The sequence below is a fragment of the Aplidium turbinatum genome, chromosome 2 (assembly GCF_918807975.1).
Source record: "Aplidium turbinatum chromosome 2, kaAplTurb1.1, whole genome shotgun sequence".
Classification (NCBI taxonomy): Eukaryota; Metazoa; Chordata; class Ascidiacea; order Aplousobranchia; family Polyclinidae; genus Aplidium; species Aplidium turbinatum.
In genome coordinates, this window is record NC_137473.1 from 31,725,956 (window position 1) to 31,745,225 (window position 19,270).

General features: G+C 38.8%; 1 protein-coding gene across 1 annotated transcript; it reads left to right on the forward strand.

Annotated features, from left to right (window-relative positions):
- Window positions 1–3,127: 3,127 nt before the first annotated feature.
- On the forward strand, window positions 3,128–6,519 carry LOC145765364 (transcription initiation factor IIA subunit 1-like). The gene has a single exon (XM_082577173.1). It carries the CDS (start codon window positions 3,776–3,778, stop codon window positions 4,766–4,768), a length of 993 nt encoding a protein of 330 aa, XP_082433299.1. The 5' UTR covers window positions 3,128–3,775; the 3' UTR covers window positions 4,769–6,519.
- Window positions 6,520–19,270: the final 12,751 nt, after the last annotated feature.

Genomic DNA, 19,270 nt, shown 5'->3' on the forward strand with positions numbered 1-19,270 from the left:
GGGCATTTTCAGATTGTAGAGTAAATTTTATCTTGTTATGTGGACAGTAAATAAAAGTAAATTTGAATTTGAATTATTAGAAAGTTCAAAACGCTCTAGTGCCACACCAAAATGTTCTCACAGGTTGTATGCAGGCTGCGTGTTTGAGACCCTTGACCTTGATCTATGTGCAGTACACAGCTACAAAATATCTCACCTTTATACATTGGTCGCTAATTGTATAATACTGTAAAATACATTGTTGTCACCACCCATTAACTGCTTTTTTTGATAAATGAGTTCAGATTTAAAATTGAGCACTTTGATTATGTACTAAGTTAAGGATACTTTTTGTTGATTTACTGGAGGCAAAGTTTTGAATTCTAAGGCTTAGCAATAAATAATGCAATGAATACTGGCACTTTATAGATTTATTCTTTTCCTAATATAACAAAGCCAGATTTTCAGAGCAAGCGCAAAAAAAGCTCTGTCTGCATATAAGCCTACCAATGATACTCAGAAAATTAGTAGATTGTTGTTGACTAATGCTTGCACTATTCAAAATAAAAAATATTTGAAAACAAAAAAATTTCTTTATGGTCCAAATTTCGTGTGAAAATTACTCGTAAATTGTAAAAAGCCAACTGAAATTTTATTTCTAGACAAACTTTTTCATTGCTCATTTCGAATTAGCCCCAAATTCTAAAGTTTCTGAGAATTTTACTTTGCTTTTTTGTCCAAAATAATTTGACGTTTATCAAATCTAGTCACCACCCAGTTGCTTTAAAACATGTAGGCTATGCTATTTAAAACAATATTTTTTCTTTTTGCCTTATATACTAAAACTGAGCAACATGTTGCATTATTAACAATCGCACACACGTTTTACTTGCCTACATTTCAAAGTGAAGTTGTTAATGAGATTGTGCACATGCACAACAAGGGCGCCATATATTTAAAAGAAACTGCATGTTACGGCCACGGTAGTCTATATGTGCGACGCTGTAGATATAGCCACTTCCTTTTTTATCATTGTTTCTCACTAACTTTTTGATCAAAGCTGCTACATGAAACTGACTGTACAGATAGAAGCTACTAGTTAACTTTATTTTAATCAAGGTATACCAACATAATCATTTGCAGGACTGTCCACAATTAGTCTAAATTAAGGGCTTGACATAAGTTGGAAGTGTTTTAATCAAGCGATGTACGCAGTAAATCTCAGTTTGCTGTAGCACGAGAGCAAATGCTCCCTTCTAATCAACTAATTTAACATTTACCTCTACGACAACAATATTTAAATCACCAGACTTTTGCGGCACACTTGCACAGTGCACACACTTTGGGAAACTGTAGCTTAGATTATTATCACTATCATGTTTAATATGTTTTGTTACAAAAAAATAAAACATAATTAAAAAAATCAACTCAAACGTTTTCGACACGTACACACAAGGTACAATTTTTGTTTTATGTATATTACAGATTTAAGTAATTTCTGATGAGGATACACATCTCACGTACGGGTCGAAAACGTTTGAGTTGATATTTTTTAATTTCCTTACATTTCTTTGTAATAAAACATGTTAAACCCGCTAAAGTTACTTTGTTTTGTTTATGTACAGAAAACAAAACAAAAAAACTACATTGAAACAAATTTTGAACGTTTTTGCGTTACATGATGTCCTCTTGAGGAATAATATACTGTAATTTTATCTGTAAACAAATTATAATGGTTGAATAGCAAATTTATCAACAGGAAAAACTAAATACTGCACAGTGCTTCTTATCTGATAAGCTTAACAATAAACACGAGAATCTCAAAAATCACTGAAATAAACGCCACGGTGTTACACAGATCACATGATGTGATATGTACATACATTGTACAGATGGGCATTTATGGGCAAGGAGTGAAAAAACTAATTTAAAAAACACAAAACAAAAAAGACGAGCCGCAAGCATACAAATGTAGATTATTGCGTGGAACTTTATTAATCTTAATTAATTATTAAAGGTGGAACTTTATGAATCTTTTTGTTATGTTAAAGTTGCTTACATCATTCAGTGAAACAAACAATTGCCAGTCATTTTTTTACTTCAGCAGTTTTAAACCAGGGTTGAGAAAAACCCGGATTTTTTTGGGTTTTATTGGGTTTTTTAAAAAAGATGCAAAAAAAGGTAGATTCATGCTTATTTCACCTCAAAACTACTTTTTACGAATGAAGTGCCTTTCACTCACAGTACATGCTTGCATAACTCAATAAAATAATGCACTAGGGCTGTAGTTGCTTGAATGTTGCATCATCTATTAATTTCAAGATCAAGTTGGATGTTGCATCATCCACTGATTTCTATACCAAGTTTATGCTACCGTGGTAGAAATCACATTATTGCATCATTTGCTTTAGATTTGAAGGCAAGGAGCGTTTATGCCATCATATTTAAATATTTTTTATCATTTATATATATATTATATATAGTAATGGATGAGCAATTGAGCGATTACGTGGCCTATTCGTTTTCGTATCAGGCATATTCGAAATTATAGCTGTCCTTTTGGCTGAACGCGGTTGAAAGTAACGCGAGTGGCGCGAAATCTGTCTTGTCGCATTTTGCAAGCGAAAAAAGACTTTGACGCATGCGCATCGTCGATCACGTGACTATCACACGCTCTCGCGGGTCCAACGGCCAGTCCTGCACATGTGCATTTAGAAAAGTCGTGCGCAACGTCGTTGTCTTCCACGCGCGTGCAGCCAACAGGAGGTGTCAGTTCTTCCGATTCCGATAGCCCCGACGTTGAGCCAACACAGGCGATGAGCGAAGACGCCAGACCACTCTGACGGAACTCTTCTCCATGGGCAGGGTCCAGACGGAAGACTCCAACAACAGTGATGATAATGAAATCAGCTCAATCTCAAACGAAATTTCCTATTTTATGAAGCAGAAGCTTGCTTTTGGGCAAGCTGATCCGCTTTCCTGGTGGAAAGCAAACGAAGGCGAGCTACCGCTGCTGAAAAAGCTAGCCGAGAAGGTGTTTGTGACCCCAGCGACCTCGGCTCCAGCGGAGCAACGTTTTCAAAAGCTGGCCTGACCGTCACAAAGCTGAGATCCCGACTGACGGGTGACCATGTCGATCAGCTTGTGTTCTTAAACACCAACATGGGCCTGGAGCTGTAGACGTTATTTTGTGTTCTTTTTTTGCAAATTTTCATGGCGTTTTTTCGTGTTTTCTAGCGAATTTTCATAGCGTTTCTTTTAATAAAATCACATTTTGCAGTGTGGTGAATAGTTGTGATATTCGAAATCGAAATTCGGAAATCGAAAATAAATTGAATTTCGAATTCCGAATATTCAAATAATCGAAATTGAACACCCCTAAATTCACATCCTTAAGTCCTAATTTGAAGTTTGTTTTAAGTGCCTTGTAGTGTTTTTGTTCATTTTTTTAATTTTCTAATAAAAACTGGACAAATATGATGCTCTGGGTTTTTTTAAGTGGGTTTTATTAAAAAAAACACCCGGGTTTTTTTGGGTCGGGTAAAATACCAACAACCCTGTTTTAAACCCAGTTTCTATTCCTATTAGTAGACTGCTTTACTTCACTTTGTTTTGTCTATTTATTTTATGACATGCTCAACCTTCTCAAAATGCATTCATGTTTTTGGAGATTTTTATATTCTAAAATTACAGATAATGGATTGCACTCACTGATCTTTTATGTTAAAACCTTGCAGCTTTGCGTATAAGTGTTTTATTGTGGAATGGTATTGACTCAAGTGGTTTAATCAACAAAATGGCTGGAAGAGCAACTGGGACTCCAAATCCAGTGGCAACTCTTTATCAAAGTGTCATAAATGATGTGATCAACAATGTGCGTGAGGCATTTCTTGATGACGGTGTGGATGAACAAGTGTTGCAAGAGCTAAAAACCACTTGGGAACATAAAGTGCAACAATCTAAAGCTATAGAAAATCCTACACCTCAGCATAGACTTGCTCCAGGTATCCCAGTAAGCTATGTTCATCATACAGGTATGCCTAAGATTATGCCAGTCGGTTCACAGAGCATTCAGCTAACACCTTCCGGTCAACAAGCAACGATAGCGCTGCCCAATGTAATGGCAGCTAAGTATCAATTAACTGGGCCAACTCAAGCCCACCTTTATACACCTTATCAATCCGGCCAACAGATACTTGTACACCAACCAAATACTAAAGCATCTGTTGCAACACAAGAGCAAGAAAGTTCAAGTGATTTGTCTCAACCATCAGTGCTCATACAGAGTGATGGAGCATCAGATATATGTTCACTTCCTTGTTGCTCAAAAACTGCACCGAACAACTTAATGGAGGCTTCCAAAGAAGTTGAAATCAAACCCGGTTGTGACAAGACATTGTCCAAGAAAACTATGACTTTTGTTTTGAGAAAAACAAAAAAAAGTTCCAAAAGTTTTATGTCTCAAGTCGATGGCAGAGTAGATTCATCGTCTGATGAGTTTGATGATGATGACGACGATGATGATGATGAGGACGAGGATGATGACGAGGAAACAGATAGAAAAGAATTAGAACCAGTTATTGATGATGATCCGCTGTGCAGTGACGATGATGTTGGTACTGATGAAGATCCTGAAGAATTATTTGACACTGACAATGTAATTGTTTGCCAATATGATAAAATTCATCGAACAAAATGTCGCTGGAAGTTCAACTTGAAATTAGGAATCATGAATCTAAATGGTCATGATATGGTTTTTCAAAAAGCTACTGGTGAAGCAGAATGGTGAATACAACCACAAGTGTTTCTGAATAAAAAAAAAAACTATTTAAAGACTTTGCCATGTACTGAACCACTTACCCAGTTCTTAAATACAATTGTTTCTTTTTTTGGTGACTCTGTTTTGCAACTAAAAGATTTGTTGGTTGTCAGAAATACAATCGATAAAATTCCCATAGTTATAAAATGGTACGTAAAGTATGCACAATGTTCTGTCTGTCGCGTTTGTGCGTGCAAGGAGAGCTTAACAACCAGAAGTGTTAAATTGGGCCGCAAACGTAACCTACAAACTATGAAATTCATTTCTGAAACTGTGTAATGTAGTCGATGGAGTGCACGCATGACAGTCAAGTGAAAACTCTGTTTTCACTGATTGGTTTGTGTTAGCCATCTTATCAAACTGGCTTTAGAGCTTTTTTGTGGAGATGTTATCCCAGATAGCTTAACCCATCAGTTTTGCATTGATTCAATGTCTGCAGACGTTCATTGTAAAAATGACGGATTTTGCTGTATGAGACAACCAACATCAACTGGAGTTCAGTACAAATATTATTTTGTATTTGCATTGCAGACATTTAAAGCGTACGTTTTTTGTCGTCAGCAATCGCTGCAAATTTTGTTATGTGCCAAGCACTATTCTGTCCAGCAAAAGTTGCCATTTTACTTTAGACAACGTTTCAACGTAAAAATGACAAGTTTTGTTGGCTGGGAAAAGGTCGATTTACTGGTTATAATTATCTTATCCGCTCTTTATTACTATTTTGATTGAAAACTGTTTGCTATTTTGCTGTGCTGAGAACAGCACATGACTAAACTGGCATCAGAAAACACAAACTGTCTTAACGTCTTGTGACATTGCAGCGACGTGAAAAGAGCAGCTGTTGTTTGTTAAGATGTCATTAAAAATAATGGAAAATCTCTTTAAGATTTGTTAAACTTGAAATCTTCTGTTCGTGACCTGAAGTTGTTTGGTTTTGTGCTGTGACCGTTCGGGTTTTTTAATCAATGAGTTTGCAATCAAGCAAACTGTTACCTTTTTTATGACCAGCAACCTTTTTTATGGTGTGGCTTGTTAAATTGTAAATTGCATTATGTAAATAATATGCTTGTATGCTTTTGCATTATATGGGGATGTCTGAAAAGTTGTTATGGCTATTGAACTTTCAGGAATTTGTGGTTTACGATAGTGCAAAAAAGTAATAATTGTAAATTATGTATAACAGGTTTTGACGTCAAATTTTTCTATTGAATTTTGCTTCAGAAAAAGTTTGAAACAGCGTCTCACAACTTCTTGTTATTACATTCAGCAATGCAGTGACAACTTTACCTTTCTTCCATGTTTACGTGACTGTGATGCCTCGATGGGCTCCTCGACAGTCATTCACCACTGCATTTTATGGACAAACATATTTTTTCTCATTAAAACATCAATTGCATGGCTGTCCACCATGCACGAATGAAGGACTGGGCAGCAAGGAAACTACGTTGACGCATAATTTTAATCAAGATGTAATGTCACCTTTAACTTTTCCATTTCATTTCAAAGGTACTACCGGTACTTATGGCCGTGGAACCCCAGCTCACTTTCACATACAGCCAGGGCCGGATTTAGACCATGAGAGGCCCTAGGCTATTCCACTTGTGAGGCCTCTCCCTATTTTTGAGCTCAGAATTTCTCTCTAAACAACATCACATGTCATTGCTTAATGTTAAAAATATGAGTGCATTAAACTCTTCGTTCTTTTCATTTTCCACATTCATGGGTGCAAATTTTTAATTAATAGAATAAAAATCTAGTTTAGGCAATTTTGCTTTTAATTTCTTTGATCAAACAACCGTTACAATAATTGTAAAGTTTATTTACGAGAACATAAAAAATAGTTACAGCCATCAAATAGAGTAAGACTAGGCTACCAAATTTTTTTTCTAGCTTTGGTCAAAGCACAATCATGCAAAAGTTCATCAAAATTTATCTGTTTAAGTTTGTCACTCTCAATGCACAGAATGCTCAGTGCGGACAACCTTTCTTGAGACATTGTCGATCTCAATTTATTTTTGATGCTTTTGAGCCTTGAGAAAGATCTCTCTCCTGAGCAGTTTGATTGGTTGAATCTTTATGCTCGGACTGGGAAAGCTTCTTGCAGAGCTTAATTCTGGCAGTTTTGCATACTGTAGAGGCTTTGAATCACTGACGCAGGCCCGGTCACCGAGATTAACAGAGAGAAGTTTCTGATTGTTGAAGTCTTGTTGCCGGGGAATTATTCCATTCACTAGGTGCCGCTGAATGGAGAGCAGTCTTTAACGTGCGTTGCTCAAGCGCACACGCCGAGAGTCGAGCCAGCGCCGCTTGATCTTGAAGCTACTTCGTTCCAGAAGTGACGAGCTAACCAATTGAGCTATCGGTTAGTGACCTGACCATTAAGCTTAGAAACAGTCTTAATATTGCTTCCACGTTAGGAAAGGCAGTGTTAATTTTTTCCTTGCATATAATTTCATAAAGATCTCCATGAGACAAGGAAATAAATTGCTCTTCTGTACCGGCAAGCCTTTAGTTTTGTGTTTGTCTCACGTACAAATGAAAATATAGAAGTTCATCAGCAAGTTTCGAGTCAACATCTTACGGATACGCTTCTTTTAAAAGTTTTACGCCTCGTACAATTTCTACCTTAGTTGCTTTCAGATTAGCAAGAAAGAGGAACATTTCTGCAATGTCACTGTACACATTAGCTCTTCTTAAATTGGCTTCAAGCGCGTCGAGCATAGGGATAAAGGAATTTATTTTAAACCTTTCCTTTGAAGAGAGTTCACTTAAAGCGTCAGGTGCATTTCTTTGTCTTCTAGCGACAGCTCTGTAGTTAATATTCGGCAAGGTTGCTTTTGCTTGCTGATCAAACTTATCTCTAATTTCGCTTAGAAAGTCTGTCAAACCAATTGGGTATAGAAATTTTACTCTGAAAAGCTTGATAGCCTATATAAATATTTTAGGTAGGGTTTAAACTGGTCAAGTTTTTAAAAGAATTACAACTTCGAAACCGAATTTCGAGGCCCCTGGACGTTGAGGCCCTAAGCTTAAGCCTGTCTAGCCTATTGGTAAATCCGGCCCTGCATACAGCTGTTTATTAAGTAAGATATGGAGTAACCAGTAAGTAGGAATACCTTATTTCTTTGCTTTGTCCTTTGGAAAGCTTGTTAGGAAAATGTTATGGTAGATGGTTTTGTTTGGCAGTGTCACAGCAAATTCAACTTGAGCTATTTTGGCTAAACGTATCGACAATTTTTGATTTACCTATCCAGCTTTTTATTACGCATAAATTTATGGAATTTACGACTAAGATACAGCTAATTTGTCTCTCATGCCCCATAGAACACGTACGCCTGCTGTTGGCACTATGTATCAAAATCGTTTCCATTTTTGTGGCTGCACGAAGCATTTATTTCTGGGTCATATTACCCAGACCTTACGATGTTTTTAGCGGTACCTGGTCATTTGGTCGACAGAACGATTCATTTTAGGTAACCTAACTCTAACCCAGGGTTACCTAACCCAAACCCAAATGTCCTGTCGACCAAATGTCTTGTCGACCAAACGTCCTGTCGACCAAATGACTGTCGACTAAACGATCGGCTACGGTTTTTAGCAGTATTCCCGAATTAACAGGTTATTGTTATCGAGTTTTACTTTCCTAATTGAATACCTGCCCTCTTGAAACTCACTAAATACGCGGAAAAAATATACTGAGGAATGAAACAAACATGAACCGGCTCGGTGGCTTCGTGCGTCCGCCCCGAAATCAGTAGGCATGGTTTCGACACCCTGTCGAGTAGAGTGGTTCAAAAAAATACAAGTTTCTTGGAATCTTCCTCCACAAGGCTTAAAATATGCCATTTCCCAATAGAAGTGCCCTTGCAAAAAATTAGAGTGATTGGAGATCATTTGAAGGTCAATCAGGTTTTCACTTTTTTATCACATTCTGCCTATGTTAAACCCTATCACACACAGGCCGATATTGTGTGCAAGACTTACAGAGGGAGGAATGCCTCCTATTATCTCGAAAACCACAGCAGAGAATGAGCTAGACTTATATATGATGCAGAATTAAACTTAGTGTGTATGTAAACAGCATTTATTAACTTAACACCCAACAAAGCAAAAGTCTTATTTCCATACTATAACTTACTATCGGCAACTACCATTATTATTGAAAAATGTTCACTCGAGAAACCGGCAGTAGTCTCATCAGTCATCACCAGGGCCCACAAGAGGGGGGACAACCGGTGCATTGCACCGGGGCCGGTGAGTTCAAGGGGGCCCGACAAAATGTCTAAATTCACGCGATAAAAAGATTGATTTCAACGATTTTGCATAAAATATTGTTTTTATATTAGTTCCGTATGTCGAATGGGGCCCCCTTATGGGTAGCCTAGGCTATACCCTTTTTTAAAATTACAAAATTTTCAATTTTTTTAGTTTAGGGGGGCCCGACAAAATGTTTAAATTTGCGTGCTCAGGTCGATTTTGCATAAAATATTGTTTTTTATATGAATATTAGTTTTGTATTTTGAATGGGCCCCCTCATGGGTATGCCCTTTTTTAGAACAACAATATTTTCATTTTTTTGCGTTTAGGAGGCCAATAAAATGTTTAAATTTGCGTGTTAAGGTCAATTTTGCATAAAAAAATTTTAATATTTTGAAGTTGGTATTTCTTATATGAAGTTGGTATTTCTTATATTGAAGTTGGTATTTCTTAATGTCATGAACAATAAGCAATGCATTCATCCTAAGTTTGCTGCCCTAGTCTCTGCAGATTTCAAGGTCAGAAACGGTAGGGTGAACTACCCTAATTTGGGCATGTTTGTACTTTATCAGGTGTGACAGGTTCAGCCTTGGTGATGCAATGATTATTTTTGCATGATTATGTAGGGCACATATCTCTCACTTCTCAATAATATTGATTTAGTGCATTTCATTAGCCGTCCTTGCAGTTATAGACCATGAGTGATGGAAAGGAAGGAAAACTTTGCGGGAAGTACCGCTCCTACTCTGATAGTGACTTGACAAAGGCAATGAAACTTGTACGCGAAGGAAAACTTTCGCAAAGAAAGTCATCATTGGACTTCAATATACCCCGTCAAACTCAAATAGGTTGTTGAACAACAAAAACTGCTCTAAACGTGGTGGTGGGAGGCCAACAACCTATACTCATGAAGAAGAAAAAGTTCTCGTCTCCGTTCTAATGGATATGGACACTTGGGGATTCGCCCTCACTGAAATGCAGCCGCTAATGTGCTGAAATATTTTGTTAAACTAACCGGAAGAAAGAACGTTTTCAAATGTGGGATACCTGGAAGAAAATTCATGAGACTGTTCTACCAGAGGTGGAAGAACGAACTATCCAGGAGGCGACCAGAGTATCTCACCATGGCTCGCGCTACTGCATGCAACGCCACAATCAAGGAGATTTGATAACCTTTATCTGTCCTTTTCTTTTTTTAAAACACTTTCATCGTGCCCAAATAAAGATATTAGGTGCTAAATTGAGCTTTACTTCATTTATCGTAGTATGCCCAAATTAGAACCAATAATGCCTAATTTGGGCATAGTGGGCACCAAAAAAAAATATGCACATTTGTTCCTCAGTTACAAAAGGTGGATGTTTTGCTTCTATAGAACAGCATAGCCAAGTGATCTGTTGCACAATTGAAATAGTAAACTCAACCCTACCCGTAGAATCCACGGCACTGTGTAACGAAATATGCCCAAATTAGGGCAGTTCACCCTATTGTATGTTAATGTAAAGCTGTAAGCACACATATGCATTATGCAATGCTATGTCAGCCATGTCGGATAGTAGGGTAGGTGCGGGACCCATGGGACAGATTTTTTTATTTGTTAATAGCGACTCCAACATAAAAACTACGTCGTCCATTTTTTCATAGTTTGTAGATCCACAGACTTACAAGTTATGATGTAAAAATTATTGAAATGTTATAATTAGTTATTGAGTTATACAACATTTTATCAATGTTGTTGGTTGTCCCATGGGTCCCATACCTATGGGACCGATGGGACAGTGTTATGGGACATATCCAAAATTGCACAAAAGAAGTACAAAAAATGATTTTATGAACTGAAATTGGTTATTTACATTAAAAGTGAAAAATCAACATGAAAAGTCAAGTTCCTTTGTCAATGTTCGTAAGCAATTGCAATATCCATGTATAGATTGTCTACAGACGAAACAATCTCTGAGAAACGTAGAATGCCGCTTAGGCGTGTTGTCATATCAACTGGTTGTGGCAAGGATTATTTTTTCTTTATCTTTTTGAGAACTTGAGGCAACATCCTCATTGTTTGGAAAGACAAATTAAAATGCCTATTTAAAATCCCCTTGTCCCATCGGTCCCGCAATCAGCAATTTTGGAAAATATTTTTCTGCTGTCCATGCTGTTGACATCTGAAACTCCATTAGTATCACAAACCTTGCTTCCTATATCACTGAGTTAAAACAATTTTATTGTCAATCATTGTTATTTCTGATATTTTCCACAGATTTTTTTTAATCCTATAGCTACAATTTATTTTAGTGTCTTAAAATTAATATTTTGCCGCCATTGTTTACACAGTTGAGCTAGATCCTATTCCTTTCACGTGCGCAACCTGAGATACATATTTACATATTTCGTGTCCAAAATCAATATTCACTAGAGGGCAAGATATCGCGCTGTCCCTTCGGTCCCCGTGTCCCATCGGTCCCGCACTTCCCCTATTGCAATTTTTATTTTCGAAATGGCTGATTTTACCCACTTGTTGCCATGGTTACAATCAGGTGTTGCCAGAGTTAGGAAGGGTTAGAGTTAGGAAAGGTTATAGGGTTTTGATCTTTGCCCAGGACTAAAAAAATATCCAAAATACAAGTTTTTGTTTTTAACAGCTATAAACTTTTCCTCAAATTAGGGCAGAATTCCATAACTGACAACGCTATTGAGGCTATATTTACACTATGTAGTGTTTTAGCATTTTTATCTTTGTGTATAACTAGTGTATATCTGTGAATTTAAAGTTATATTTACAATAGTGCATTGTTTGTGAAATAATGGAGTGTTAATACTTTAACCTAATTTATCCTTTGTAAGAACGCGCACCGCAAATTTTGCTTGTGATTGGTGAGATATCACGCGACATGTCGCGCTGGGGGGCCCGGCAGCAACATCTGCGCCGGGGCCCGGCAGGGCTCTTGGAGGCCCTGGTCATCAATCATTTTCATGGGTTAAATAAGTTTAAACATAATACGGTACAATTTTTTAATTATCACAAAAAGACATCCATCAATACCATAATAAATGAATTAAAATACAATGTTAGCCTCAAGGACTGTGATGTTAAATCAGATGTGACATTCGGCCACTGTTTTCGTCACTGTCTCATTTCAGGCTTTGTTGAGATTGAGGGTTGCTTTGGTTGGCACCGGAAACCTTTTCCTGTGGGTGCTTACCAATTGCAGTGAGGTAGCCTACTGTTCTGAGTCTCATCTTTGGTTAGAGCTGAATTATAGGACTGAATTAGTGCAATTCCTCGCTCGGCTGTGTCGTTAACCACTTTCAGGGAACTGACACCGGCTTTAAACTTATGATATGCTGGGTCTGATGCCCAGAGGTATGGGCATGGGGGAATTGGCAAGGAATGCTCAGACTGCTTCTTTGTTACCATTTGTGCACAGCAGATCAAAAAGCTTTAGTGACCGACTTGTTATAAATGACTATTGGAGATTGATGGTCGAATCCTGTCCCATCCAACAGCTTCAGAATTTGTGGATGTGGTGGTCGTGCCAAGTTTGTCACCATTGCTGTTTTGGTTATCATCACCACAATTATCAAACAGCGCAAGATGCTCAGAAAAATACCACAAGTGACGATGGAGGGCCTTCAGAGCTGCTTTCTTGATAGGCTATGACATATTGGGTAGTGGTGAAAGAGGTCGAGAACTTTCAAGTCAGTGGCGTAGACAAGGGGGGGGTTTTGGGGGTTACAACCCCCCCCCCCCTTTGGCACACGTGTGACGTCACGATATTGAGAATGATGCTTTCAGTCTAAAAAAAAATTGCCTAATTTTTGTACAAAACTGCATTAAAAGAGCGAATTTTGCCAATACCAAACATTCAAACATCTCAGCCAGGAATTAGCAACAAGAAAACATGGAGACTTAGCTTTATTTCCGAAAAATGCCGAAGAAAACATGATCTTATCTTTTTGCTGTGCCACCGGACAGCACCATTTTACAGGAATATTCATACCCACATTTTTTGTTGAAAATGCTCTCAGAATGCAGTAAATTCAAAGTAATTTTTCAAAATTTTCTGGGGGAGCCCCCCAGACCCCCCGCCGCTGGGTCGTCAAACCCCCCCCCCCTTTCAAAATTCCTGGCTACGCTACTGTTTCAAGTCGTTGTTGGGAGCTCTTGTAGCTAATGGAGCCTCGTGCCAGTAGGCTACCGTGCATAAACAAGAGACAAAACTGAGATAAACCAGTGATCTCTTTAATGGTAAGTTTGAACTGGTCCCAGAACAAAACTATCTTTAGGGAGTAGATGGCCTTTGCCATCCACTTTGCACTGTGCATTACAAGTTTTGCCTTTGAATATCTTTGAACACAAGGATATTGAAAAATAAAGTGTTTTATGCATTATGTGGTAAAAAAAGTGAAAATCTGATTGACCTTCAAACGACCTCCAATCAGTCTAATTTTTTGCAAGGGCACTTCTATGGGCAAATGGCACATTTTAAGCCTTGTGGAGGAAGATTCTGAGAAATTTGTGTTTTTTTGAACCACTCTACGTGTCGAGTCATAACAAAGACTTCAAAATTGGCACAGAATCTTATTTATTCCTGCTTGGCACTCAACGATGGAATCGGGTGATAATGTAGGCTACCAGGCCTCTAAGCTCCTTTATTTTTACGCAGGCCAAATTCCCGCGTCCGGCAGCCAAATAAATAGCCTAATTCGTGTTTTTAAAAATGCGTTAATCAATATCATGTTTCTTGCGTTCACTCACGTAAAAACAACGCAAACAAAACAGCCCCGTTAGCTCAGTGGTTACGCGCCCGTCTGAAGATCACTCGGCGCTGGTTCGACTTTCGGGGTGTGCGCATGAGCAACGCACTTTAGGACTGGTCTCCATTTAGAGGCACCCGATGAATGGAATCATTTCCCTATAACAACACTTCAACAACTGGAAAACTTCACTCTGCCAAACTTGGTAACCGGCCCTGCGCCAAGAGCCTCTACAAGTATGCGAAACTACCAGGACTAACCAACCAAGGCTTTGTCAGTCCGAGGATAAAGATTCAAAACCAACCAACCAAGACTCTAAGTCTAAAACGTATTTGCAGTTGTAAGTTATTTAAATGCAATCAATCAATGCTCCCGAAGACTTTGCCTTGTTTGTGAGAATGAAGAAAAAAAGTTCTACGTTCAAACGCGAGTGGAGCAAAAAAGTGTCCAATACCAACAGGGTGTAGAAATGTTAACTTGTGGAAGCCGGCGACCAAACTTGGCCTACCAGCGCGCTAATTTCGGAGGCTATTTAACAACTTTCCAGTTGCCATGATGAACTGAGTTTGCACCTTTCCTGCTACAATTGCTTTACAAACAATTTGCCTATAACCGTTGAAATTAGGGTAGGTTATCTTTTGAAAAACTGTTGCAAGATTGCTACATACGGTACTGACATTAGAATTGCAGAACGAAGGTCGTACCGGTGGCGATGGTGTCTCATTATTTCCATTCTAGTTAGCAAGTTTTGTGATTGTCCTTATAAACTAAATCGTGCTAACTTAAAAGAATTTTGCAAACTCTTCGCCCGTATGTTCTGTGCAAGACAACTCGAGTGTTTAATGCATACGGTGTAACGGTCCAGGAGTTACTGCGGTCTGAAAGTTACAGTAACTTCTGGACCGCGTATACGCGGTCTGAAAGTTACTGCCAGTCCAGAAGTTACTAAAACAGGGTTGTCAGATTTGACGCTTGCAGCAGATTTGTATAAATGATTTCAACATTGGAAACATGTTGAACTTGAAGACTTATCCACCATTGCATCTTAACAACATGGTTTACAGCAGAAACGTAATTGGGAATGAAGCGAAAATAAGATGAAAGTTAAAAGATGAGTTTTGTACTAGAAATTGTTGCTGTATTGGAATGAAATTTTAATTTGTATCCTAACAATTTACGTAGGCTATCATTTTAACCTGATTTGTATGTATTATACCATTTGAAGTTGTGTCCGTGCCTTACGTGCGTTGGCAAATAAATTTGCATGGGTAGGTGATTGACTAGATGACCACTTAGCCTATAGTCTTTTGCTGTCATCCTGATTGGTCCCATCTGTTGAAGATGGTCCCAGCTGATGTCTATAAGCTGGGACCATCTTCATCCTATAAGATGGTCCCAGCCCCTATAAGAGTTTCGTCTCCTGTAAGATGTCCCCTATAAGATGGTCCCAGTCCCCTATAAGATGGTCCCAGTCCCCTATAAGATGGTCCCAGCTGTTGAAGCAATTAATTTAATTGATCATCGCTCCAAACATTTCAAAATTTGAATCGTCGCTATACGTGAATCGGTGGCATTTAATAAGCTACAGGCCTTAATATATCGTGCAAAGTTTGCATTTGAAGGCTGACTTGTTTGCCGCTGGTCTTGAGTTGTAGTTGACGAACATAGTCTTTGACTAATGACTATATTTAATGTATTTCATGAAAATTAAAACCAAAGTTTTCTAGTAAATGAAGCACTGAGCCTATTTTTGGTCTGGTTTTTCATAACTAGCCTACCGTTTTGAAGAAATATAGAGTAACTTAGGCTACATGTAGGCAGGCCCGGATTTAGGGGGGGGGGCAGAGGGGGCAGTTGCCCCGGGCCCCCCGATTTAAAAGTGCCCCGGGCCCCCCATCAGCTAAATCCGGCCCTGCATGTAGGCCAACCGGTAGTCAAAACGCCATCAATCTTCAGTGAGTAGGCTATCACAATCTCACACGCGGGGAAGGCTTTAACTTTTACGAAAGTGTTGAACACTTTGAGATTCCAATGAATTTCGGTTGGACTCCCATCGAAAACACGTGGCACGAAACTTTAAGTCAAGAATAATGGTTTCGTGGTGAGAATATTTATCCTTGGGATCAGTGGCGGCTGGTGCTGTTTGTGAGCAGTTGGGCTGCAAACGATTTCCGGGGGGGTTATTCTACTGACCAAGTGAAGTTTAATAATTTTCCTTCCATTTACAAGTTTTCCCAAACGAATTTCGAAAAAGCACACCCACTTACAATAGCAGTAACTTTTGGACTGCTTCTGCGGCGTTGCAGTCTGGAAGTTCCTGTCAGTCCAAAAGTTACCAGGGGTGCCCGGCGATTTCGCAATTGATAGAAAAGCGAAAATTATTTCAACTAAGTGTAATGAATTCATTGCTCTCAAACTAATGCAAGCTTTTCAGTTAATTTTACAAAATACTTATAATTATTAATCTGACCTTTTGAGAGGTTAAAATTTAATTATTTTTCAAAACAAAATTAAATAAAATATTTGGCAACCTTTGGCCTGCAGTAACTCTTGGGTAGCCACTTTAACAAGTCGAAACTCTGCCACTGAAATTGACTACAATGCAACCGCCAACCAATCAGAACGTGTTATAAGAGGCTACCGTCCAACTGTGGCTACCCACCATGCACTCATCCAGAGAGTTAATGCTTGTTTTGAACTTTATTTGGTAATTACAGAAGAAAAAGAGCAATAGCAGTGGTGAGAATCGAACACGCGTCAATGAAATGACTACTTTCTAGCCCTAACCATATCCCCTAAGCCAACCAGCTGACAAAAAATCCATCACTTAATTTGCTTTCTATGATCTTCTTTTCGCCATTTTTTACGTCACTTAAACCGTAGTTTATGATTGGTTGGTGGTTTCATTCTAGTCAATTTCAGTGGCAGAATTTCGACTTGTTAAAGTGGCTACCTAACTCTTGGACTGCTACACCGGTAATACCTTTCATCTATGCCGGTGTTCTTTTTTATCTCAGTTGGTGCGCTAGCCCACCATGCAGGCTATACAAAATACATCACTAGCATCATGTGACCGACAGCTTGTAGCGTGTTAATACTAGTCGCCTCGGCTGCAAAAATTTTTTTCCCACGAGATTTCTGTCTCATTGATTCTAGTCACTCTAAAAGTAAGATTTTCCGAAAGTGTTTTGAGAGATTGGTTGATTCAGATTGCGAAATAACTACAGTAGAACTCGGTTAATCCGGATCTTCGCCTAATCCGGATGAACCTGGAAGTACAAATGAGTCAGGCTTGATAGAACCGTCATCGGTTAATCCGGATCGTCGCCTAATCCGGATGGAATCGCCGGTCAAATCGAATCCGGATTAACCGAGTTCTACTGTATTTGCCAATGAAATTCTGCAATGATAATAAAATATAAGTTTTCCCTAACCCTACTTTTTTTGAAAAGCTCTAGTGCACCGCAAAAATTAATTTAAAGAAAAAAAAAGTTTGACTTCGACGGGCGTCGAACCCTCGTTCTCACGATCACTAGGCAGAGGATGAAATTACTGAACCAACGAGAAAATGCTGCATTCACACGGTTTTATTACAAACTTTTACCAAAATATGTAAATGAGACAAAAAAAATTTCGCGCCCCAGCTATAAGAAATTGAAGCTTGGTCTTCATGACGCCCTGGAAGACGTTCAGCTGTCCATCATTCATTTTGAATTGTGGTTCATGGCTTAAAGTAGGCTACTTTTCGTGTGACTCCCGTAAAGACTATCGTCAGAATAAAGTAGATTCCAGTTTACAGGTGGAGGACTTAGGTTTTATTTACTCACTTCCAACCTTCAAGTTTTGTGAGCGCGAGAAAAAAAACTTTTATTCGTTTATTGCGAAAATAGTACGGTACAATTACACACAATATGAATAAAATAGCACCATAGCGATCTAGATACCACAACAGACAGGACCAAACCAACCAACTGAATTTAAATGACCAACCAACTGACTTTAAATGACCAGCCAACTCTTGAACTACGAGTTTAATTGAGGAGTAGGCTTAGATTTGTTGAATTGCGATTTCTTCTAAACAAGCCAAAATCAAATGTTTTTCAATCTGTGGGAATCTTTATCGTCGGACTAAGAAAGCTTCTTTGAGAGGTTAATCCTGGCAGTTTCGTATACATGTACTTGTAATTTGTAAAGGCGTTGAACCACTGACGGAGGCCAGGGCACCGCGTTTGACAGTGAAGTTTCCCAATGTTGGAGTGTTGTCTGTAAATTATGTCGTCCAATAGATGCTGTCCTCCCACTGTGTGTCTCGATAAACTGTACCATAGATGGCGTGGTCTACCGCGTGCTCAGCCCCTTGTAGAACTACTCATTTTGCGCGAAGTCGTTTTTAATTTCAATTAGTTCTCATTCTGCAAAACAATTCCAACACACAGAAAAGAATCACGCCGTGGTTTCATATGAGGTAATGTTCAATTCACGTCACAAATTTGACAAACTTTAAAGGCGATAGCAGGGATTTATAGAACTTCGGGATGCGAAGGGGCTTGTTCAGAGTCGGGTGCGTTATGCAAAAGTGTTGCCAGATGTTTTAGTTAAAATGTTATTCTTGGCCAGCTCAAGAATGAACAAAGCTTTTCAGTTAAAAATCCAATGCAATCTTTCATTAACTCATCAACAAGTTGTAAGCCTGAGTACAACAAAAATAGCTTTTGATGTTATTAACTTTTTACTACAACTTGGCCTGCAGAAATTACAACTTGAGATAAAATAAAAAATCACTAATTCAAAAATTTGAAAGCTACTTGTTGCTGAATTGATTGTTTTGCGAGAGTGTTTGCGAGAGCCTGCATGTTCGACTCCAGCCACCCGCACTTGCTGTTGTTTCTCTGGGCAAAAAACTTAACGATAATTGCCTCTACCTAGTGATCGATTTCGAGTAATGGGTAGTACCAAATTTAAGTCATAAGTAGACAACCGGAAACAGACATTGCCGTCGGCTGCAGCGTGGGTCAGGTGTATGTCGGAAGGCGTACACCGATGCATAGCGCTCAAGTCCGCTTTCCCGCAATGCAGGATAAAGATAAACAAACAAACAAACAAAGCTGTATTTTCAGGCTGCAGCCTACTTGCTTTGAACAGCACTACTTTTTAAACACTGTTACGTAACTATACTAAATTTGTTGGATTTGACAAATTTTGGAATAGATGTAAACGGAAAGCAACGGTTTGCTTCTGAGCTCGTCGTCGTCGTCGTGTGAGCGTCTGGGGCTGAGGGTCTATCCTTTTACCACCCCAGATTCACGATGTTCCTGGACTACACTGGAAGGCTACTAGAGAGCAGCCAGTCTTTGGTTTCATCATCCATGACACGCAGACTTTCCACTCCGTTAAGTGGCTTGAAGATGGAGCAGTCATTGATGATGTGGTCTGCGGTCTGTTCCTCGGCACCACATTCACAG

Coding starts and splice junctions, on each gene's coding strand:
- LOC145765364 (XM_082577173.1), top strand. CDS start 3,776: ATGGCTGGAAGAGCAACTGGGACTCCAAATCCAGTGGCAACTCTTTAT.